This window comes from Chionomys nivalis (genome assembly GCF_950005125.1).
Source record: "Chionomys nivalis chromosome 23 unlocalized genomic scaffold, mChiNiv1.1 SUPER_23_unloc_1, whole genome shotgun sequence".
In the NCBI taxonomy this organism is placed as follows: domain Eukaryota; kingdom Metazoa; phylum Chordata; class Mammalia; order Rodentia; family Cricetidae; genus Chionomys; species Chionomys nivalis.
The window spans coordinates 1,882,105-1,906,007 of NW_026646869.1; the positions used below are offsets into that span (position 1 = coordinate 1,882,105).

Genomic DNA, 23,903 nt, shown 5'->3' on the forward strand with positions numbered 1-23,903 from the left:
CACAGTCTAGGTCCAGGAAGCCAGGTCCTGCCTGGCAGCTGTGCCCTCACTACCTGGCCCAGTAGTGATGGCCCCTGGCTCTGGCTGCACAGGCAGATCTCCTTCCCCTTGAGATGTGCTGGGATACAGATCTTCCAGCTCAGAGAGAGGACTGTTAGGAAGGAGGCAGCTCACCCACCGCTGAGCCTTCCAGGGACTTCCCTCTAACTCCTCATGACCCTGGAGTGCTGGATGGGGCTGAGCTCCCTTTATCCATCCCATAAACAGTGTTGCCCCAGGGTTGTCTACAGGGCCACACACGAAGAAGCCACTGTTCCCGCACTCTCAAAAGCAGTAGAAGTTGCTCAGTTTATTGGAAACCATGGGAAATTTGAGAGAAAAATTCCAAGCATCTGGTATCTCTGGGCATGCAAGAGTGGGTAGCTCCAGGCATCAGTCCCCCATCGGCAGCCATAGGGCCTTGGTTCGTGCTGCATGCTGACTCAGTTCGGGTCCTGCCCCCTCGACCTCCTTATCCCAGGCCCTTGGGAAGCCCCTGTTCACCCACACAGACTTGAGGTTTCCTGCAGAGGCCCATTCCACAAACTGGGAGCCCTGGGATGGGGAGACAGTGATTAGTACTGCCAGTAGTTTAGTTGCTGAACAGCTGCTTCCTTAGCAACGAGGACTTGGGCCTGAGGACGTAAGTGCCTGACAAGGCTGGACATTCGGATCCTGGCCAGCATTCCTTCCAGATGCAGAGGGAGTAGAGCCAGGGACCCCGTCTTCCCTACTGCTCCTGTTCAAGGCTTTTGCCAATGGGGACTTCCCTTCACCAACAGATGGTTTAGGAGGGTAGACCTGGAGCTCAGGATATTGCTAGGGTGCAGTCCTTAGCAACAGGTCTTCCAAAAAGATGTCTTTGGGCAGGGGAGGCATTTAGGCCCTTTAATGAAGACCCTCTTCCTTCAGGCAGTGGTGGTACACGCCTTTAATCCCAGTACTCAGGAGGCAGAGGCAGGTGGATCTCTGTGAGTTCAAGGCCAACCTGGTCTACATAGTGAGTTCTAGGACAGCCAGGGCTACAGAGAAACCCTGTCTCAAATAAACCACCACCACCACCAAGGACTCTGAAGTACCTGGGCAGAACCGAAGTACCACAGGGCTTGGACATCCTGATGTAAGGCCAGGCAACGCGTCAGGTGGTCCTGATCTCCTGTCAGTACGTTCACAAGGCCAGCAGGAAACAGGGTGGCTATGTCCTAGGATGTGAGGGAGTAAGATGCCCAGGGGCCAAGCAGCAATAGGGCAGGTGAGGAGTGGGCAGCTGGGAGTGGCTGTAGGAGCTCCTACAGGGAATAGGATTTGGGTGATAGAAGCTTGGATGGGGTGCTGGGACTCAAGTTACCACGGCTACCAGGGCGGAGGAGGCCAGCAGAGCTCCAGAAGACCTAGGAGCAGCCATAGGCAGGAGGGGAGGCAGAGGATTTTACCTGACAGACCTCCAGGGCCGGAAGAGGACAAGCCCTACTGGGTACTAAGATCACAGCATTGCCGTGGGCCAGGGCGGGGGCCAGCAGTGACAAAAAGGCCAGCAGAGGCCACTCATCAGGACACACCACAGCCAGCACTCCCAGTGGCTCTCGAAGCCGGAGCACAGGGCCTCTCAACCCAGTTACCTACGAGGACAGATGACACATCAAGGACAAGTTCCCAGAGCCTTCCCCATTGCCTGCCCCCTCCTCCCCTCCCCACATCTGACATGTTCCTATCTTCAGAGCAACTCCAATAAAGTGTGACTAGAGGTGCTGCTTTAGGGAACAAAACCCTGGAGCCCAGTGGCCACTGCTGGCTATGTGGATCTGAATGAGTGAAACCTCGCTGGGCCTCTGTGTCTTGCCTTCAATTTGCCATGCTCTTGCCTCAGCCTATGGAGTAGCTGAGATTTTTCAGTGTTTTGTGGTACTGTAGAGGGTTCCAAGCATGCTAGGGCTAGGCAAGTGTTCTCCCACTGAACTCTAATCCTTATTTGGGTCTGGTTTGTTTTCTGTTTTATTTTGAGACAAGGTCTCCCTGTGTAGAACAGTCTGGCCTTGCACTCAAGAGATCTTGCCTCTGCCTCCCGAGTGCTGGGACTAAAAATGTGCATTGGGCGAGGGGTGGTGGTGGCGCACACCTTTAATCCCAGCACTCAGGAGGCAGAGGCAGGTGGATCTCTGTGAGTTCGAGGCCAGCCTGGTCTACAGAGTAAGTTTCAGGCCAGGCGGTGGTGGTGCATGCCTTTAATCCCAGCACTCAGGAGGCAGAGGCAGGTGGATCTCTGTGAGTTCGAGGCCAGCCTGTCTACAAGAGCTAGTTCCAGGACAGGCTCCAAAGCTACAGAGAAACCCTGTCTTGGAAACAAAAACAAAACAAAACAAAAAACCAACAGAGTGAGTTTCAGGACACCCAGGGCAACACAGAGAAGCCCTGTCTCGAAAAACAAAACAAACAAACAAACAAGGGTGCAACCCCTTCTGCTGATTTATGTATTATTTATTTAAATTATTTTGATATTTTGAGACAGGGTTTCTCTGTACAGCCTACTGACCTTGAACTGGAACATCTGTCTGCCTCTGCCTCCAGAGTACTGGCTTGATTTATTGAGTTATGTGTCTACGTGTGTGTGGGAGGTAAGGAGACACAGTTATGTGCACATGTGAGTGTTGGAAGGGGAGCTAGGTAGTCACGGGAGGCTGTGGGCAAACCCATGCTCTGTGGCCCATCTCTCTCTTTTTTTTTTTGAAATGAATGAGTCAAAGTATTTTTGTTTTAATGTACCTGGTGTTTTGCCTGCATGCATGTCTGTATGAAGGTGTCAGGTATCCTGGAACTGGGGTTACAGACAGGTGTGAGTTGCCATGTACGTGCTGGGAACTGAACCTGGGTCCTCAGGTTCTTAACCACTGAGCCATCTCTCCAGCCCTGCCACCTCTCCCTTTCCCTCCCTCCCTCCCCCTCTCTCTCTGGACAAAGAATTTCACTATGTGGCCAAGGATGATCTGTCTGCCTCTATCTTCCAAATGCTGAGATTCCAGGCCTGCACTACCATGCCTGTTTACAAAGCCTTCTTGTATGTAAGCGAGCCTACACTCCACAGATGTTAAATGGCATAACCTGAGAAGTTCTGACCATGTGTACACTCGCGAACACCCTGCTGTCCTGTAAGTACTGTAACCTTCCCCTCCTGCCCTGACTGAGCCTCTGGGTTCTCAGTCAAGCACTGATCTGTTGCTCCTCTCATCAAGGTTAGTTGTATTTTCTAGAATTTCTGGGGCTAAGCCTAGGCTCTGACTCCTGGCTGCTGCCTGCCCTGGCCATCTGCTTACAGGTGTCTGACCTGAAGTGTCTGGCCTTGGTCCTGAACCCACGTGCTCCAGATCTGGAGTCGCCTCACACTCAGCTCTACTTCAGTCTTGGCGACCGCAGGCGCTGCTCCGTGGCTCTCTAGTTGGGAGGCCAAGGCTGGCTTCTTCCGCTCCAGTGCAGCCGCCAGGGCACATAGCAGGGCTGCTCGGGCCACTGGAGACTGGGCCCCCCAGCTGTGGGCAAACAATGCAAGATATGGGAGGGGCATAGCCTGGCCCCAGCTATTCCCAGACAGGACTCCCAGCCCAGGTGCCCTGACCTCTGGGCTTCCCAGGACTTCCGTTGGACCCTCTTACCCAGCGGCAGCCCGGTGAGCAGCTTCTACAGCACCTTGGACATCCTTGGCTCCACCCTCAGCCACACAGCTATAGACTTTGCCTGAAGAATCCTGGATGGGCCTGGAGCGCCGGGCCCCAGGAGCCTGGAAACGGCCCCCAACGAACAGCCCATAGGCAAGTGCTGGGCTACACAGAGTGAGGATGAGGAGGTGTTGGGTCCACGTAGACCCCATGCTCCCGTGAACCTTTTGGACTCAAATTTTTATTCTCATGAACCTCTGAAGGATTCTGAATTCCTATCCCGTGAGCTTCTGTGGTCATCCAAAACTCTTACTGTAACGAGCCTCTAGGACATTCAAATTCCTATGTGCACCAAGGTACCCCTAGATACTTGCTTCTGGGAAAGCTCAAACCATTGTAGAACTGAGATTCTCCAGACCTAAGATTAGGACTATGAGGTCCTAAGACCCAGAAAGCTACACTCAGAACTGGAGACCCTAAGTGCCCTCTCTAGCCTCCTCACCCTCACCCTTAGACTACCAGGCCTGCAACAGCTCACCTGGGCTCTGTTTCTGGCTCTGACGGCAGTGTGGAGGGCACAGCAAGGCCAAATGTGTCATAGTTGAGACTCTCGCAAAGGAAGGGCTCCAAGGAAGGTGTCCCCAAGGGCCACAGATACTCAAACAGACCCTGTGAGAGACGCATGGTCACAAGGAGACCCGAGGGTGTGCAGAGATACAAATACGAGAGGTGAGCACTCACATCTGGGCCCCCATGCCAGGAAGATCCACTCTCTTTGCAGCCGCCTATGGGCACCGCGGGGTCTCGGAGGCCATGGGCATTGATCCACACAATGCCCATCTTGAGCCTGTGAGGCAAGTAAAGACACCAGGGGGTGGGAGGGCAGGGGACAGGAAGCTGGGGCAGAGGAGAGGGAGATACCTGAGGGGGGATAGGGTAGTGGCAGAAGGGGAAAGCACAGACTTACCCGTAGCCCAGCTCCAGGGCCTGCCCTAGCCTCTCACTCCACACGCTGGCACTGCCTCCCCGTGGTGTTCCATTAGCCAGGGCTAGTGCCTCCTTGGCTGTGCGGAAAGGGGAAGCCACAACCACAGGCCACGGGACCTAGAAGGGGTGTCAGGGGCTTCGCTGGGAACAAGCCCCTCCTGTCAGCGCTTCACCCATTGGGGGAGCAGGCTAGTGACGGTCTAGTGCGTTCACAGCCCCAGGTCACAGGTCACGGGAACAGAGGGCAGGGAAGGACGTCTGCAGTCTCAGACTCTCACCTCAGCCTGGGCACATGGGGCAGCTGGAGGTAGGCCGGACACTAAGACTGGAGAGAAGAATGGGCTATTGGAGGGTACATCGCCAGCCTGGAATACCTGGGAAGGAGAAGAAAGATACAGTTATAGATGTCTGTCCTCCCTAGACCTGACTTGTATCTCAACCCTCCTTCCTAAACCTCCAGGCTTTGTTCTCCTCTCTGAACTTAGGTATCCAGGGCTCCAATCTCTAGCCTCCTCACTCAACCTGGACATCCAGACCTGGTCCTCCTCCCTCAGACTCAGGGGTTTTGGGCTTGTCCCACAGCAGCAGTTTCTGACTCTCACACAGGGGTCGGGTAGCCGAGCTCTAAGACTGTCTGTGATCGGGGCTTACCTGTCCACCCTGGCTTTGGGCTTCATCCACAAAGCTCTGTGCCAGGTCTCGGGCAGCAGTCCCTCGAGCCCCCATGTCTACAGCCCCATCCAGTCCTCGTCCACTCCGTAGCTTCGCCATCCTAGCCTGGAGTCGTCTTAAAGTCTCATCCCATACAGATTCCTGGATGAGGAGCCTGAGCCCCCCCTGTTGGAAAAAGTACATCAGAAGCAAGCAAAGTCAGGGGCAGTGTAGGGAGAACAGGCTCCCACAGAGAGCCGGGCCTCATGAGGTGCAGTGCACAAAGCTGGTGGCACATGCAGGTAATCCCAGGAGCATTATTAGTTCAAGGCTAGCCTGGACTACATAATGAGTTGGAAACCAGCTTGGGCTACATAAGTCCCTGTCTTAAATAATACAAAGGTCCAAAGAGTGGAAAGTAAAACAAGTTGGGAGTGAACACCCCAAGTATTTGGAGCAATAAGGCGGACCCCTGGATCTGAGGACGAGCACACAGGTCTCACCAGGCTGCGGTCTGACCAGATGGCATCCACCACACCTTCCACAGCCGAGTCCACATCTGCTGAGTCCAGCAGCAGCAACAGGGACTCTGTACCAAGGGCCAGGCCCAGCCGGGGCCCCTTGCCTGCTAGGCTCCGTCGCAGAGCGCGTCCTTCCTGAGAGAGGCCACGGGTTTCAGCTGCAGCAGGAGCCTCCTGGCCCTCTGCCATGCCCAGCCCACTCCCAGTCCTTTAGATACCTCCACAGCTCCGCAGAAGGCCACCTTCTGGACTCCAGGTTGGGAGGCCAGAACGGGCCCTAGCGAGGCAGGGCCACATACCACATTGAGGATCCCTGGGAAAGAGCCGAGCTCCCCTGCCAGCTGAGCCAGGAGGAGAGGCGTTGGGAAGGCTGGGGGCACAAGGACCACCACAGTGCAGCCTGGGGAAGGGGAACAACTGAGGAATCCTGCAGTCCAGTCTCTGGCTCTTTCTTCTCGCAGCCAGGGTCCAGGTGTCAGCCCTCCTCCCTCAGACCCCAAACATCCTCCCTGAGCAAAGGGGATGGGGAGGACACAGCCCTCACCTACCCACAGCCAGAGCAGGGCAGACTCTCCACATCATGTCCAGGAAAGAGAAAGAAGTTGGCAGGATGAAGCCAATGACTCCTGTGAAAAATCCACAATGAGGGCTGGACAGGGGGGTTTACTGCATCGGGAGGGCTCTGGGGCCTACAAGTTCTCACCCATAGGTTCCCAGCCTGCCAGTGCCTTCTCTTGGGCATGGGCCTGGACGGCATGGTACTGGAGCAGTTGCTGGGCCAGTGGGACATCTCCATCGCGAACTTCTCGAACAGCCCGCCCAGTGACCAGGGACTCCAGAGTCCACAGCAGCTGCTGGTGCTTCTGGATAATCTTGGCCAACCTTTAGAAAATATAAGGAGTTGGTTCTTGCCCAGCGCAACCTAAACTATAATTCCCACAAGCCTCTGGGGCAGAGCCATAAGGCTGTATAGGAAATGTAATCTACGGGAGCCTCAAAACTCTGGGGGGGGCCGGGCAGTGGTGGCGCACGCCTTTAATCCCAGCACTCAGGAGGCAGAGGCAGGTGGATCTCTGTGAGTTCGAGACCAGCCTGGTCTACAAGAGCTAGTTCCAGGACAGGCTCCAAAACCACAGAGAAACCCTGTCTCGAAAAAAAAAAAAAAAACAAAAAACAAAAAAACAAAAACAAACAAACAAACAAAACCTCTGGGGGGGAACACTATAGAATGGTCCTGGTCCCCAATTACCAACCAGTCCCAAAGATACTAGGAACTTGAACCGCAGTCTCTGATCCAATTGCATTGGGAAATGGGATCTTCATAGCTGTCCCTAAAGTGTGATGGGAAGCCGGGAGCTTGGATTCTGATGGAGTGCTGAGAAACCGAGCCCCCACAGGACGCTGAACTGTGGGAAACAACGGCTATTCTGGCCACTAGAGCCCCACATGCATGCGGGAAACACGAGCCATTAAAGCAAAAGGCTCTTTGGAAATGGAGTCCCTGTGACTCCCGAGGGACAAGGCCTGGCCAGGCTTCCTCACTGGGTCAGGTGTTGGGCTCGAGCAGCTCCAGGCAGTTGGCTCCAGGTCTGAAAGGCTGTCCTTGCTGCATCCACAGCTGCAGCGATGTCCTCAGCCTGCGCTGGCAGGCAGCTGGCCAGGGTTTCTCCTGCGAATCGAGTGGGGGATGGATTAGGAAGCCCGTGGTGACCAGGGAGGCAGAGAGAGTCAGCCCTTCCTACTTCAGCCACTCCCTGGTCACTGCGCTCACTGCTCACCACGTCCCAGAGGCCAGGAACCAACTTCCTTTTCCTTCTTCCCTTTTCATTGGAGTTTTAAACTTTTATTTATTCATTTGGATTTATTATGTGTATGAATGCTTTGCCTGCATGTGTGTATGCACATAATACACGCAGTGCCCATAGGGGTCAGGTGTCAGATCCTCTGGAGCCAGAGTCACTGGTGGACTGGTGGTTATGAGTTACTATGTAGATGCTGAGAACTGAATCCAGGTCTTTTGACAGAAGCAGTCAGTGTTCTTAACCACTGGGCCATCTCGCTAGTCCCTCTCTTACTGGGTGTTTTAAATTTATTATTTATTTTGTTTTTTTTTTTTTTGAGACAGGGTTTCTTTGTGTAGCATCAGCTATCTTGGAATTCACTGTGTAGATCAGGCTGGCCTTGAACTCAGAGCTCTGCCTACCTCTGTATCTGGAGTATTAGGATTAAAGGTATGTGTTACTACCACTCAGCCCTTTAAATCTATTTTTAATTATGTGCATATATGTGTGTCTGTGTGGTACGAGCACTGGAGTGCAGGTACTCCTAGAGACCAGAAGATGGCATAGGATCGCCTGGAGCTGGACTTGCAGGTGGTTGTGAGCTACCTGATGTGACCCTGGGTCTTCTGAAAGATCATTAACACTTAACCACAGAGCTGTCTTTCTTCTTCTTTTTTTTTAAGTGGCTCACTATGGAGCCAAGGCTGGTCTGGAACTCACTCTGTAGTTCAGGCTGGCTTTAAACCCATGGTCTTCGTGCTTTAGCTTCTGGATTGCCCAAACTAGAGGTATGAGCCACCACACTTTGCTTGAGGAAGGAAATTTAACAGAGAGGGGCTTCAAAGAGCTTTTTGGGGTGCACTAGGAACTGTAATTAGTTAGACTGTCACTAGGAGAGATGAGAACCCTCATCCCATGACCACCATCAATGGCGGCTCTTGCTCTCAGGAGCTTGAGTACAGGTTGCTGGGTATGTATACGGCTGCAACTCTGAGAGGCCTTTGTCCTTCCCGAATGACTGGGGTCATCAAAAACCTGTGATAGGATCCTGGCAAGGCACTGGATTCCTGTGTTCTGGCTTCAGCCACGTTCCATTGATATAGTGGCCCAAGAGGCGGTTGTGAGTATCCAGCCAGGCCTGGAGGAAGACAAGAGTTTGGAGAAGGGCCTGAGGCAGCTGGGGCAGCTCAGTACTTAGCCAGAGTCTCCTTGAGGAGACTCTAGTACTCTTGCCCTCGGCTGATGCTTTTCCTTCTGTTTTTTGTTTGCTTTATGCTGGTGATTGAACTCAGGGACCTACGCGCTATCAAATTATACTTCCAGCCCATTATTATTATTATTATTATTTCCACTATGATTAAAACATCTGAAACTCATGTTAGCCAATACTGCAGCTATACTCTATACAGCTCCAGTACCCAGGCCAGTCTGGGCTACATAGTAAGATCTTGGACTCTTTTTTTTTTCTGTTTCTCTTTCTTTTTTAGACAGGGTAGTCTAAACTCACTGGTGCCATAAATGAATTCCTGAACCTCCTGTCTCCATCTCCTGTGTGCACTACTATATCTGGTTTAAATAAAAAATGTTCCAAGAAAAATAATTAATAAAACATTTCCTTCCATAGAGAAATGACCAAGTTTGGAAGCACACAGTAGTGTTTCTTTGGTGCTTGGTGCTGGGATGGAACCAGGGCCTTGAGCACATTAGGCAAGGGTTCTACTGCTCAACTTCATTCCAGTACTCAGCTCTGTCAACTTCACACTGGTCCAGGACACCTGGTGTGCAGGACACCATGTCCCCAGCCGGCATTCTGCAAGAAATATCACCCGTGCTTCTCTGTGTCTCGTGGGGCTGCTAAGGCAGCCAAGTACATCCACTCCTGCCACCCTGCTCCTATGTATCTCAGCCACCACCACTGGGAGAACAGCGAGGACTCAACAGGCTTAATGCCATGCAGCCCCGTGCAGGTGACCAGGCTGTGGAATCTGTGCCTGAGGCTTGACAAGTACTTGCTGCACAGGCCTGGCCTGGCTTTTAGTCACAGCTCTGGTACTTAGCTACCATGTAACTGTTATTTTGTGTGTGTGCACACTGTATGTGAAGGCCAAAGTCTGATGTTGGGTGTCTTCCTCAATTACTCTTTATCTTGTTTTTTAAAAGATTTATTAGTGATTCATTTTTATATGTATGAGTGTTTTTCATGCACGTATGTGAGTGCATTACACATATGAAGTGCCCACAGAGGTCAAAATACAGAGGCAGTGTCCCTGGAACTGGAGTTACAGATGGTTATGAATTGCCATGTGCCTGGGTCCCTTACAGGAGCAGCAAGTTCTCTTGACTGCTGAACCATCTGTCCAGCCCCTCTGTCTTTTGTCAGAGAGGGTCTCTCACTGAACCTGAAGCTCAGTGTCAATTAGCAATTAGTGGGCCGGCAGGCCCGAAGATCTTCTTGCCCCAGCCTCTTTCACAATGGAATTACATGTGTCTTGCTGTACTGCTTTTTATGCCCTCTGAGCTCTGGCTGGCCCAGAACTCACTCTGTAGACCAGGCTGGTCTTGAACTCAGAAGCAATCCATCTGTCTCTGCCTCCCGAGTGCTGCAGTTAAAGCTGTGCACCACCACGCCTGGGTGCACTGGATTTTGACTTGTGTGCACGGAATTTGAATGTAGGTCCTCACTCTTGTGCAACAAGCACTCTGCTAACTGAGCCATCTCTCCAGTCCTCTAACATATAACCTTAGCCAGGGGCTTATTTATTATTATTAGTTATTATTTTTTGAGACAGGGTTTCTGTGTCGCCCTAACTGTCCTGGAACTTGCACTGTAGACCAGGCTGGCATCTAACTGAGATAACTGCCTGCCTCTGCCTCTCAAGTGCTGGGATCAAAGGTGTTCACCACTACCAGGCCTAGCCAGGGTTTTCTAACATTCTGCCCCTGCTAAAACACCCCCAAGCCTGCTGACAAGGGAATCACTCAACAGCACCTCTTCAGTTACTTCTGTGGCCTTTACTGTGCCTTACTCTCCACGCATGCTTCACGTTGCTTTCTCTTCCTGCTTACATTTCTGAGGTTATTAAATCCAACATCTACTTCCCACTTTCTGTTGCTTTTCCCTTATCTTGACAATCCAGCTTGTCATTTTTACTTTTTTTTTTTTTTTTTAAGCAAAATGGGCTTGGTGTGGCAGCATAGGTCTATAACTTGGATGGTGAAGCAGGAGGATCACCGTGATTTAAAGGCTAGCCGGTCTACACAGTGAGTCCCAGGACAGCCAGGAAGGACTAAAAAGCAAAACAAGAACAAAAATAAACAGATAAAAATCTTTTTTTTTTTTTTTGGTTTTTCGAGACAGGGTTTCTCTGTGGTTTTGGAGCCTGTCCAGGAACTCGCTCTTGTAGACCAGGCTGGTCTCGAACTCACAGAGATCCGCCTGCCTCTGCCTCCCAAGTGCTGGGATTAAAGGCGTGCGCCACTACCGCCCGGCGATAAAAATCTTTTAAAAAGGAAAACTGAAAAAAAAAAAAAAATTAAAAAAAAAAAAAAAAAAAAGGAAAACTGTCGGGGCTGGAGAGATGGCTCAGAGGTTAAGAGCATTGCCTGCTCTTCCAAAGGTCCTGAGTTCAATTCCCAGCAACCACATGGTGGCTCACAACCATCTGTAACGGGGTCTGGTGTCCTCTTCTGGCTATCAGGCATACACACAGACAGAATATTGTATACATAATAAATAAATATTTAAAAAAAAAAAAAAAAAACTGTCACCCAGAGTCATTCGGAAGTGGGGCACGGGCACGTGAGCTGTGCATCAAGTGTACTGAATGATAGTTGATGCTATAGGACTGAATAACAGGGCTGCTGTGTAGCAAAGCCTTTCTGTTAGGAATGAAGACTGAAATATTTATGGGAAAGCAGCACCACAGCTGGCATTTGTTTAGACCACTCTGGAGAAAAGAGAAAAAAGCAGAAGGGAACACTGGACTGGCTGCTGATTGCTGAAGTTGTGATGAGTACACGGGAGTTCCTAACAGTGACTGCCATGTGAAAGATGGAAAACTTCCTTCAAAGGGAAAAACAAATCCCACAAGAATGTCCACAGGGTTCTGGCAGGCCACAGGAGAGGGAGACGAGCGTCTGTTGGACACGGAGAACTGAAAATGTCTCCAAAGAAGCCAAGACAATTGGGTCCAGATGAGTTCTATCAGGGAACTAGAGCCAAAAAGTTGCCAAACTTTGGAATTTTATTTTGGAGAGAAATTAGAATCCAGGATGTTTAGATGGAATTAATTGTACAATAATTGACATTTCCAAAAACAAAGCTCAAGCCAAGGAAAACATGTTTGCTCAGTTGAACTGCTCAGACTGTAAACTTGAGACTTTTGTCAGAGTAAATGGGGAGGGTGGGAGGGGGATGGGGACAGGGAGGAGATAGGCCAGACAGACACATGGATGAGAACGTGAAGTGATAGGTTCAGAATCCAAAGCATGGCGACGGGACCAGCTCTTTCTCTCATTTTTTGAGACTGTTTTGGAACTCATAATCCTCCTGCCTTGCCTTCCAAATGCTGGGGTTACTGGTGTGTGCAACTATGTCAAAACTCCTTCAAGCTGTGTGGACTATGGGCAAAATGACTCAGCTCATCAACCCTGGGTTCTGTCACTAAAATAACAAGAATAATCCCCTCTCCGTTGTTCTGCAGATTAAGTGAAATCATGCTTAGCACAGAGGTTGGCACAATTCATCTATCCATCCATCTCCGCCTTCGACCTACTACTGCTATTTCCGGGCATTGTACCACTAAGTAGCCTCCACCTGCGGCTATTCTCTGGGCTGTGCCCAATCCTCTCACCAGCATCTGTTTTTCTAGTTACTCCTAGCGCAGCATCTTTTTACGCTGGCATTTCTCTGGTTGTTTGTGGAGAAGCCCAAAGGTCAAGCAACACTAGACTCCACCTCACGACAATCTCCATACCACCAGTGCTCAGTGTCTGTCCTATGCTGGACTCCATGCAGGGATAGCTGACCAGCCTACAGCCAGCTATCAGATTAGACCCTGCCCTCTTAACCAGCACCTGGTGTCACCTCCCTGCACCTCTTCATGAAGCAGCCTGCCTCCATCTTAGGCTTGAAACCATCTTATAGTAAAGACATAGTGGGCTGGCTCATTCATTCCTATTTTCGACTAAACCTGTTTCTCTGGGATTGGGCTATGCCCAACCTGGAACCTTAAATTAACTACACATAGTTCTGTGCTGCCTGCTACAGGAAACGGCAACCATGCCTTTGTTTCAAAAAGTTGTAGCCATCTTACAAGACTATCTTTGTTTCAAGAGGTTAGGGCTACCTTGTTACAGTCCTGTCTGTTTCAGCAAGCTCCTTCTGACTAATTTGCTGAGTCTGCTCCTGAAACCTCAAAGACTATTTTGCCTTCCGAATTCATTTGGAAACCTAAAATATAAAAACCTTATCTTCCTCACATCCAAGGCTGACCTCTTGGGGGCTGGAGAGATGGCTCAGAGGTTAAGAGCACTGGCTGCTCTTCCAGAGGTCCTGAGTTCAATTCCCAGCAACCACATGGTGGGTCACAACCATCTGTAATGAGATCTGGCGCCCTCTTCTGGTGTGCGGGCATACATCGAGGCAGAATGTTGTATACATAATAAATAAATCTTTAAAAAAAAAAAAACAAAAAAAACAAAAAACCAAGGCTGACCTCTTGAACCCCGCCTTAGGGTAGAAATAAAAAAGTTTGCTTTAATTAATTTTGCCATGATGATTTAGGTCGGTGGTCTTTCTCCTCTAATCTTTGGGATTAACACTTTTTTTTTTTTTTTTTTGGTTTTTCGAGACAGGGTTTCTCTGTGGTTTTGGAGCCTGTCCTGGAACTAGCTCTTGTAGACCAGGCTGGTCTCGAACTCACAGAGATCCACCTGCCTCTGCCTCCCTAGTGCTGGGATTAAAGGCGTGCGCCACCACCGCCCGGCTGGGATTAACACTTTTAAACTTGAGTGTTATAATGTTGTCCTTCCAAAGCTGGAGCCCATCTGGTAGTGAGGGTTATCTCTCCAACCTCCTTAATATCTACCTGCCTGGACGCTGCAAGAATTTGTGGGACCAGGAGCAAAAAAATCCCAGGCACCCTACTAAATTCCACCAGGAAGCCAAGCGGGTTCTGGAAGACCCTGAAGGGTTACAAGAGCCCTAAGAATAAGAAGTCCAGGATTATGAGGCTCTTAAGGATTAATTATGAATATGAAAATCTCTAAAAGAAACCCACTAAATTGAAGGATTCAAGCGAGTAACATAAGGCCATTGTATAGGGGCAGGCGTTCACAAGAAGTTCTGACCATCTTGGGGTTCTGAGCGTTCCCGTGAGTCTCCGAGGACCGCGCGAGATACCGGGCCGTAGTGACCACCCCTCCCTGACGGGTTCTGAGGAAACGCCACGGCGGCGTGCGGCACGCGAGCCCGTCCACGAGACTCGCGGCGGGAATCACGCGAGCTGGGGGGGCGGAGCTTCCGAGAATGCCGCAGAGGACGACGGGAACCCGCGCGCCAAACGCAGCCCGTAAGCCTGAGCTAGGGAGTAGACGGCCGCCGGCGGACAAGCTCTTACCAGTGCGCATGCGTGGCTCTCCGGCACCGGTCCGTACTCCAGTGTCGTGAAAATCTCGCGGGCGCAGGGTCGGACACGCGTTGCCGCCATCGCTCGCCGAACGCCTTCCGCGGAGGACTGCCTGAGGAAGAACCTTGGGAACGTGGAGGTCCGAAGGGCGGCACCGCCCACTCCAGTCAAGGGGGCGGGGCCCGCAGGCTAGGGCGGGGCGCGAGCTCTAGTGCGTGTCCCTCCCCCTTTAGAGCCACACCATGGCTCCCGTGGGCGGACGCTGGGAAATGTAGTTTCCTGGATAACAGCAACGGGGCGGGGCGGCGGTCTCCGCATTAGCAGAAGGGCTCCAGCTTTGGGAGGACAGCGTATCGTCATTTCTTTAGAAAAAATAAATTGGCCGGACGGTGGTGGCGCACACCTTTAATCCCAGCACTTGGGAGACACAGACTGGTGGATCCCTGGGTTCGAGGCCAGTCTGGTCTACAGAGCGAGTTCCAGGACAGCCAGGGCTACACAGCGAACCCTGTCTCGAAAACCCAAAAAGAAATAGAAAGGATCGGAGCATAAGACCAAGTTCTCAACACAAAGATTTATTTGCCCGAGAGGGACAGTGACAGGGGATAGGAGGCCATGGCTGGGGGGCAAGGATATTGGCCCTGGAGAGACAAAGCGCTGCCTCTGGATAAAGTGAAGGCAGACGTGGTACGTGGGCAAATGGCAGTTTATAAAGGGAAAGGGGAAGCTCCGTGTTAGGGTGGGGTGTTTAATTTTAATTGGCCATGTTAATTAGGGTAGCCAAAGGGGACTTGTGATTGCTGGACTTCAATACTTTGACTACTGGGCCTTGTCGGTCAGCCTCAGCAGTAGGAAGTGGCCAAACAAGGGACTAGACCTTGGTGGCTAGTTTTAGGGGTGTAATCTATGGTTTAGCAAGGGAGAGGGAAAGAGGAAGGGCACGGGCAGCAGAGAAGGGCTAGAAGCCCTTTCAATCCTAGAATTTGCTCTGTAGACAAGGCTGGCCTCCACTCAGCTAAAAATATTTATCTTTCTTTTACTGGTATGGGTGTTTCTCTGCATGTATGTCTGCGACCACGTGGGCACAGTGCCTGTGGAGGCCAGAAGAGAGCCGTGGAGCCACTGGGGCCTGAGTTACAGGCGGTTGTGAACCATCAAGTGGGTGTTAAGATCTGAACCTGTCCTTTCCGAAAGCAACGTGTTCTTTTTTTTTTGGTTTTTCGAGACAGGGTTTCTCTGGTTTTGGAGCCTGTCCTGGAACTAGCTCTTGTAGACCAGACTGGCCTCGAACTCACAGAGATCCGCCTGCCTCTGCCTCCCGAGTGCTGGGATTAAAGGCGTGCGCCACCACTGCCCGGCAGCAACGTGTTCTTAACCACTGAGTCAACTCTCTAGCACTAATATTTTATTCTTTTTAAAGTAAGCAAAGATTTGCTTTTGTTTTGCATGCATGGGTATTTTGCCTGCCTGCAGGTCTTGTGCATCACATGAATGGAGTACCCCCAGGAGGCCAGAAGAGGGCGTTGGAGCCCCTAGACCTAGAGTCACCATGTGGGTACTGGGAATCAAACTCTGGTCTTTTCGAAGACCAGTAGGCTCTCAAAAACTGAATCATCTCTCCAGCTTCTCCTCCCCATGTTTTTCTTTTTATAAACAAAAATCTTCATTTTGCCCAAAAAGGGTAGTTAATAGTATTGAAATTAAGGATGTGTGTGTTGGGTGGGATCGGACCCAGAGCCTAACGCATGATAGACAAGAGCCACATACAGAGATACTAAATTTTCAGTGACAGTCCTTTCTGCACTGAACCGCCCGCAGTTGTTAGCGAAGGGCAGAAATGTAGGTTTTATTGATTCAGGAAGTGTATCGTTTCACGAGCCGCCTCAGGTCTTACTTTTGATTGGCTGGTTAGGGGGGCGTGACTTTAGCTTTCTAATACAAATTGTCAGCGCGGGGGTGGGGGGGGGGAGCCCTGCTTGAATGATCGGGCTTTGAGTCGTCGGAAGTGTGGCTTCTTCAGTTCCTTGGTTACAGAGGCCGGAAGTGTGTTTTTCATTTTCGCATCGGCCAAACAGGACCGATCAAGAGACCCAGCACACTTGAGGAGACAGTGCCTTCTTCGCACGGAACTGTAGACCATTACCAACACAGACCTTAGAGTTCTGGGTAGAGTGCGGTGTGTTAGAATCGACCGAGGTCCTGCAATAAACTGGCTTCGTTTGTCCGGGAAAAGTTCTCCACGTTTTGAACGCCTAGGACTTTTTTCCAGGGCCATGGCGGAGTCGAAGCTTCTGGCACCAGAGCTAAGCGATGCAGAGTCGATGGGTGATGAGACCGTGCGGTTTCAGGAGCTGCTACTGCAGGTGCGGCCTGACTGGACTTTTGAGAACTGGGTGTTTAAATATTTATACACTGGCGCTCAGAGATGCTGCTTCAGTTCCCAGAATGCCCTGCGGTAGCAAGGAGGCCTATGGGAATCGTAGTTGTTTAGCTCAAAGTTTACTAGATTTTAAAAGAAATGGAGTTGGGGTGATCTTGGGAGTCCTGTAAAAAGAAAAGGGAGCCTAAACTGTATAATATAACAAGTGAGCCGGGTGGTGGTGCTGCACGCCTTTAATCCCTGCACTGGGGATACACAGGCAGGCAGATATCTATGAGTTTGAGAACAGCCTGGTCTACAGAGTGAGTTCCAGAACAACCAGGGCTACACAGAGAAACCCTGATTCAAAAAACAAAAAAATAATATAATATTAGTAAAAAACCTGTGCTCCCCAGCCATCACAGAGGAGGTGTCCTATAAACATTTGGGAAGCACATGAGGGTTTTGACAGGACAGAAGCATCATGGAGGGTTGGTTTTTTTCCCTTCACAGGCTTCCAAAGAGCTCCAGCAAGCCCAGATGGAAAGATCAGAATCTACACAGATCAGGCCCCAGCCTGGTGAGAAACAGATATAGATATATAGGAACATGTGTGTGCATGTTTATATACTTATAGGTGTATATACACATGCATGTATATATAGGAACATGTATGTGCATGTTTATATACTTATAGATGTATATACACATGTATGTATATAGGAACATGTGTGTGAATGCTTATATACTTATAGATGTATATACACATGTATGTATATATAGGAACATGTATGTATAGATATAGATATATAGGAATGTATATGAATGTTTATATACTTATAGATGTATATACACATGTATGTATATATAGGAACATGTGTGTGAATGCTTATATACTTATAGATGTATATACACATGTATGTATATATAGGAACATGTATGTGCATGTTTATATACTTATAGATGCATACACACATGCATGCATATATATAGGAACATGTATGTGAATGCTTATATACTTATAGATGTATACACACATGTATGTATATATAGGAACATGTATGTGCATGTTTATATACTTATAGATGTATATACACATGCATGTATATATAGGAACATGTATGTGAATGTTTATATACTTATAGATGTATATAAACATGTATGTATATATAGGAACATGTGTGTGCATGTTTATATACTTATAGATGTATATGCACATGTATGTATATATGTGTGTGTCTGTGTGTGTACACATATAGAGAGAGATGTAGAGTATCCCAGAGCAAGGATGGGAGACCCTGAGAGAGGTCAGTAGAAACTAGGAGCAGGGGACACAGGATGAAGTAGAGAGATCAGAACTGCATACAAAGGCCTAGAAGTAGTTAGGTGAATGCACAGGTAGGAAGATCGGAAATACTGGACCACAGGGAACAGAGCGGGAAGTGGGATGGAGAAAGAAAGTAAGAAAATGGCAGGGGCCTGAGGGAGGTAGAGGGGAACAGAGAGGCCAGAGCCAGAGAGTGAGAGGAGCCCGCAAGACGGCTGAGCAAGTAAAGGGCTTAGCACTAGGCCTGGTGACTCCTGAATGTTGTTCTCTGACCATCATGCACAACAGCTATGGCATGAATGCACATGTGTGCACACACCCACCCACATACTTGCACAAAGTAAGTGCATGTAATAAAAATTGAAACGGAGAAGGAACTGGTGTGGTGGTGAGGGCCTGTAATCTCAGGAGACAGGAGTATCCCAAGTCTGGACCAGCCTCGGTACAGAGTGAGAGACCTTGTCTCAGAAAAGGGAGAGGGTGGGTGTGGGGTGAGAACCAGACTGCCTAGGGACAGATGGCCAAGATAAACCACTTGTGCAGGTTTCTGCATAAAGACCAACTCATCGGAAGGAAAGGTTTTCATCAACATCTGCCACTCTCCCTCCATCCCTCCCCCGGTGGACGTGACTGAGGACGAACTGCTTCAGATGCTGGAGGAGGACCAAGCTGGCTTCCGAATCCCCATGAGCCTGGGAGAGCCACATGCTGAGCTGGATGCAAGTCAGTACCCTCAGGAGACACCAAGTCTCTTCCCTCAAGATCCTGCGATTCTCAGGAGCTTCCAGTCAGGGTTGGGAGCCAGAGCGGATTGACCCAGGCCTGCAGGGAACATGCCCTGGGGCTCTTCACTGAGTTAAGGAGGCTTCAGAGAAGGCTGCCTGGAACAGTAGTGGTCTGATAGAAGATCTGAAGAGTTAATTAGGCAGTGGTGGTGCACGCCTTTATCCCAACACTAGGTAGCACAGGCAGGCAGATCTCTGTGAGTTTGCGGTCAGCCTGGTCTACAGAGTGAGTTCCAGGACAGCCAGGGCAGACAGAGAAACCTGTCTCAGGAAAGATTTGAAGAGGGTTTTAAGCAGAGACGACTAGTGAGCTGGGCATGGTGGCTCACTCTTACAGTATTAGCTCTTAGGATGCTGAGGCAGGAGAATTGCTGAAAGCTAGAGGCCACGCTGAGCTACATGGGAAATTGACAAGGGCCATGTCTGGGGGATACAGTGACTAGACTGATGGGCCTGTATTAGGAGAGACTGTAAGTGTGGACAGTCAGGGTTCTCTAGAGCAGACATGAGCTTTTTCCTAGAGGTGGGCAGGATAGAGGGAGATGGTTCTTGGGGCCACTGGAGAGGATCAGGGTCTGTCTTGGGGATATGAGCATCAACCTGGAGTTGAGCCTGGAAGCCAAGAAGGACCTGGTCAGAGTTGCCTGGGGAGTGTGTGCTGGTCTCACTTCCCGTGTCTTGGGTCTGGTCCTTGGGTAAGTTCTCGTTATAGGTGTTACATGGAGAGTTACAGGGCCCTTGTTCCTTCTTTCTTTCCACAGAAGGCCAGGGCTGTACTGCCTATGATGTTGCCGTCAACAGCAACTTCTACCTGAGGATGCAGGTGGGGTGTATGTAAGGGACAAAACCCGGGGAGGGTGCTTCTCCCAACCCCGTCCCCACCATCCTGTCTCTTGTTTGTCTCACCTTAGAACAGCGATTTCTTGCGGGAGCTGGTGGTCACCATTGCCAGGGAGGGGCTTGAGGACAAGTATGGTTTACAGCTAAATCCAGGTGAGAGGCCGGAGGGCAGTGGGAACGGCCTGGATGGCACACTGGGAGAGGTGAGTCCAGTGTGTCAGCAATTTCCCCCATCACCTCTCAGGAGGGTGTGGAGCTTCTCCTAGTGAAGGTGGAGCTGAGAAGGGGCAGGGGCAGGAGTCTGCTGGGGGGGACGGTTCGGTGGGGCTAAGGTGGGTAGGACCTCCTAAAGTCAAGATTGCCAGGTCAGAGCAGAAGGTGTCTGGGAAGGTGGCCTAGCCTCTGTGGACTGGGAGGCACCACCTGAGGGAACCCCACTTCAGCGACCTCCCCCTCTGCAACACTCAGAATGGCGCATGCTGAAGTACCGGCCTTTCCTGGGCTCCATCTCGCAGCAGAACATCCGCTCCCAGCAACGCCCTCGGATCCAGGAGCTTGGGACCCTTGAGGGGTGAGCCATCATGAATACCTGGGCTGATGACCATCCTGGGTCTCTTGGGATGCAGGGACGGAACTGAGACTCAGTGTTGTATGGAGGGAGGGAGGGACAGGAAGCCAAGTAGAGGGTACAGGGCTGTCAGACCAGGTGGTCACCCTCAGTCTGCCATTCCCATACAGCCCAGAACGGCCTCACCTGAACCTTTGGTTGGAAGCCCCTGACCTCCTTTTGGCTGAAGTTGACCTCCCAAAGCTGGTGAGTGCCGGCTTTTTAGTCAGAGAAAAGAACTAGAGTCTGGACACCCTGGGACTGACTGGGTCAGGACATCGAGGAGCTAAAGACCTGGATCTGAAGGAGGAGGCTGGGCCTGGACTCCTGGGTCTAAGGGAGGAGGCTGGGGCCTGGACTCCTGGGTCTGAGGGAGGAGGCTGGGGCCTGGACTCCTGGGTTTGGGTTAGGTCTCTGGAGGCAGTGACGTGGGGCTGTCCCCAGACCCAGAAAACCAGCAGGTGCAGCCACTGCTCTCCCGAGTCCGAGTTCCTCGAGACTTAGAGTTCCTGTCCTTTGATTTTGTTTGCATTGTTTTGGTTCTGAGGATTGGAACCACAACCATGCATGGTATGACCTTGAAGCCATAGTTTCCCAGTGCTGGGGCTGTGGGCTGACTGTACCTCATCCCCAGGACGGAGCTCAAGGGCTGACCCTGGAGATTGGAGAGAGTCACCTGGTGATGGGAGGCTCCCAGCAACTGTACCGCCTAAATGCCTCCATTCCCCTGCGGATCAACCCTGAGGCAAGCAGGGCTGCTTTCCATCACCGGAGAAAGGTACCTGGCGGGACTTGAGGAAGCTGGAGCCGTGCATCTGTCGGAGGAGGCTGGGTCCTGAACCCTTGTTCTCTTCCTTTTCTCAGCAGCTGATGGTGTTCTTGCCCCTCCTGTCAGTGTCTTGACCGGAATCTCCTTGTATCTCCAGAGGTGGCGAACATGTTGGTGTCTTCTTTAAATGTGAAGTAAACAGTCTTTCCGGTTCTTTCCAGCTTCAGAAATGAAGGCATGGCGGGTGGAAGGGAAGAGGGCTATCAGCTCTGACCCTGGTGTGCTGACCCTACTCCTGTGTTCTCACTTCATGGTCCCAGAGCATCCAGGCTCAGCTCTGACCCCTTCCTTCCTAGACCATGACTTCCTGCAGACACCCAGCAACCTCACAGAACAGTGTCCCACATCACTGACTCTTGCTTCTCTAGAATGGCCTTCCCTTGTACAGTGGGTGCTCCCTTGTGACAGGTGTACACTACCTGATCTCTTAGCAACCAAACTCAAGCAGCGTTTCTGGATCTCCTGCCTTTACTCCATGAACTCTGTCCATGCCTGGGGTCCTGCTTCCTATCACAAACACACCCAAGCCCACCCCCCACTTCCTGCTGACTCAGCTGCACTTCCTCCTAGCGCAGCCTGCTGGTCTGGCCTTTGGGACACTCCCACTCCCACTCTACTTCCCAATATTCCTTCCCTTTTCAGTGCAGCTGTAACCCAGGGCCTCTAATGCCAAGCATGTGCAAGGGAGTCAGTGGTGACGCATGCCTCGCCTTTAACCCAGTGCTCAGGAGGCAGAGACAGGTGGATCTCCAAGTTTGAGGCCAGCCTGGTCTACAAAGCTAGTTCCGGGGCTACACAGAGAAACACTGGAAAAACATGCAATGCCAGGCATGCTGCACCATTGAGTTACACCCTCCCTCCCTCCCTCCCTCCCTCCCTCCCTCCCTCCCTCCCTCCCTCCCTCCCTCCCTCTCTCTCTCTCTCTCTCTCTTTCGATTTTCGAGACAGGGTTTCTCTGTAGTTATTGATGCCTGCCCTAGAACTAGCCCTTGCTGCTGAGCCTGAGGACTGGAGATCCTTTTCAGTGCCCCACGTGGTAGAGGAAACTGACTCCCAAAAGTCGGCCTCTCACCTCTACAGGCGCACTGTGGCGTCCCAGCCTGAGCGCGTGGGCACACACACACACACACACCAGATTTATTTATGTGTATGAGTGGTTTACCTGCATGCACACTGTTTTACCTGCAGAATTCAAAAGAGGGCGCCAGATCCTCTGGTCATGAGCCATCGTAAGGGTGATGGGAATTGAACCCGAGCCCTCTGCAAGAGCAACAATGCTCTTAACTACGGAATCATCGCTCCAGCACCAAACGTAGTTTTTAGCTTTTGTTTTGTTGTTGTTTGGTTTTTCAAAACAGGATTTCTTTTTTTTTTTTTTTTTTTTTTTTTGGATTTTCGAGACAGGGTTTCTCTCAGGATTTCTTTGTGTGGCCCTGTTTGTCCAGGAACTCGCTCTGTAGACCAGGCTGGCCTTGAACTCAGAGATTCCGGGCAGTGGGGGCACCAGCCCTCAGGAGACCGAGCCGGGGGGGGGGGGGATCTCTGAGTTCAATGTCAGACGCTCCACAGAGTGAGTTCCAAGACACACAGGGCCACACAGAAAACCCTGCAATAAAGAAAACAACAAAACCGAAAACATGGCCATACCGTTGCTGAGAAAAGCTGGTGAAGTCCGAAGGGTGTCTGTCCTGTAGCCAAGCTTGGTGGGTATGCCTTCAGTAACATGCTCTGGAGACTGAGGCAGGAGGATTCCACGCTAGTCTGTACAACATCGATCCTGCCCCAGGATGTCGGCAAACTAGCGAGCCCTGCCCACGTGAGGGCGCAAGGAAGCCTTAGCCTCTCAGGCGTCTTAGCTAGGACAGTCACATCTAGAAGCCGTGGGCATAAAGAAACGTGGGGTGGCGGGCGAGCGCGGGGCTGACTCAAGCGCGAAGGTCACCGGGGCTCTAGTCCAGACTGAGGCCCTCCCTGGGCCACCGAAGGACTAGTTTCTAGGTCCTAGAAAAGTGTTGAGACCGGGTGCGCTCCTCCTTCCTCCGTCGCCATGGTGACGGTGCGGGCGACCGCCCGGGATTTGGCAGCGGCGGGGGCCCCCTTCCCACTCCCTCCTCCTCACCATCTGCTCCTCCCTCACACCTGGCCCGGAGCCGCGGACGCCTCCTCCGCACGCAGTCCGGGACTCCACGGCCGCCAGGTGGCGCGTGCGCGCGGCTCGCCCGCCTCCCTCCTCCCCGGGGACTTGGAGACTCGACCGAGATCGTCCGCGCCCGCCTGCCGCTCGATGGGCTTCTCTCGTCCCCTCCTGGGCCGCATCATGAAAATTTAATCCCAAATGCATTTGTGGCCCGACGCGGGGAGAGAGACGGTGGGGAAACCAGCACCCTGCTGAGGCCTGGAGGTGGAGGCGCACCGGGAAAAGCGTTGGTTTGAGGGCCACCAGAGAGTTAGGGTTCCCCCCACTCCAAGAGTTGGGATTGGAATCTACTGGAAAGAGGATCTGGGCAGGAACAGATCCTGGGACTCGAGAGGAAGTCACAGCTGGGACAGACTTAAAGGGAGGAGCCAGGCCCCAGAACGCAGAGATAGGGTGTCCGCAGGAGTAGGGGACACATCTGGGGGGTGGGGATAGAACTCAGAGGAAGAAGCTGCGACTCAACCGATGGGGCCCAGAGAGTCATAGAGCCCAGGGATATTCTAAGGGAGTGCGAAGGGAACCACTGGGCACCAAGGGCAGTGGTGGTGGGCCCAGGAGCAGGGAGGAGAATTCTAAGGGATGAAAGGGGAGAGTTGAAAACTCAGAAAGACAAGGATGGAGGTGGATAAACCCTGAGGAAAAGTAGAACTCGAAGGGAATAGTGGAATCGGAAGAGTATGGGGAAAGCTGATCCAGTGGCATAG

At 51.4% G+C, this 23,903-nt stretch overlaps 3 protein-coding genes and 1 long non-coding RNA gene across 6 annotated transcripts in view; 2 read left to right on the forward strand and 2 right to left on the reverse strand.

Annotated features, from left to right (window-relative positions):
• Fuz (fuzzy planar cell polarity protein) overlaps window positions 1-1,707 on the forward strand; it is a 265,069-nt gene extending 263,362 nt beyond the window's left edge. The window contains exon 10 of the mRNA XM_057760943.1: window positions 1,697-1,707. The gene's annotated coding sequence lies outside the window, so the exon portion shown is untranslated. The remainder of the gene's footprint in view (window positions 1-1,696) is intronic.
• On the reverse strand, window positions 1-14,400 carry Aldh16a1 (aldehyde dehydrogenase 16 family member A1). Its single transcript, XM_057760937.1, has 17 exons — window positions 14,247-14,400; window positions 8,662-8,764; window positions 7,388-7,514; window positions 6,549-6,727; window positions 6,394-6,471; window positions 6,064-6,245; window positions 5,828-5,980; window positions 5,325-5,510; window positions 4,952-5,047; window positions 4,654-4,790; window positions 4,428-4,533; window positions 4,225-4,355; window positions 3,684-3,851; window positions 3,359-3,560; window positions 1,473-1,658; window positions 1,119-1,241; window positions 1-594 (listed from the first exon to the last, which is right to left on the reverse strand). The coding sequence occupies exons 1-17, from the start codon at window positions 14,334-14,336 to the stop codon at window positions 433-435; spliced, it is 2,409 nt and encodes an 802-aa protein (XP_057616920.1). The 5' UTR covers window positions 14,337-14,400; the 3' UTR covers window positions 1-432.
• On the forward strand, window positions 14,175-21,472 carry Pih1d1 (PIH1 domain containing 1). Of its 2 annotated transcripts, none has more exons than XM_057760971.1 (10): window positions 14,175-14,394; window positions 16,525-16,618; window positions 17,128-17,194; window positions 18,485-18,664; window positions 19,488-19,549; window positions 19,638-19,719; window positions 20,035-20,137; window positions 20,305-20,380; window positions 20,808-20,951; window positions 21,041-21,472. In XM_057760971.1, exons 2-10 carry the CDS (start codon window positions 16,529-16,531, stop codon window positions 21,074-21,076), a joined length of 840 nt encoding a protein of 279 aa, XP_057616954.1. In that variant the 5' UTR covers window positions 14,175-14,394; window positions 16,525-16,528; the 3' UTR covers window positions 21,077-21,472. The 2 variants fall into 2 exon arrangements, with proteins under 2 accessions (XP_057616954.1, XP_057616953.1); XM_057760970.1 differs by having other exon boundaries at window positions 21,038-21,469.
• LOC130868935 (uncharacterized) lies at window positions 19,990-22,987 on the reverse strand. 2 transcript variants are annotated; one of them, XR_009056594.1, is made up of 4 exons: window positions 22,650-22,987; window positions 22,185-22,262; window positions 20,956-21,163; window positions 19,990-20,129 (listed from the first exon to the last, which is right to left on the reverse strand). It is a non-coding gene; the product is annotated as an uncharacterized LOC130868935 (long non-coding RNA). The 2 variants fall into 2 exon arrangements; XR_009056593.1 differs by lacking the exon at window positions 22,185-22,262.
• Between the last annotated feature and the right edge of the window lie 916 nt (window positions 22,988-23,903).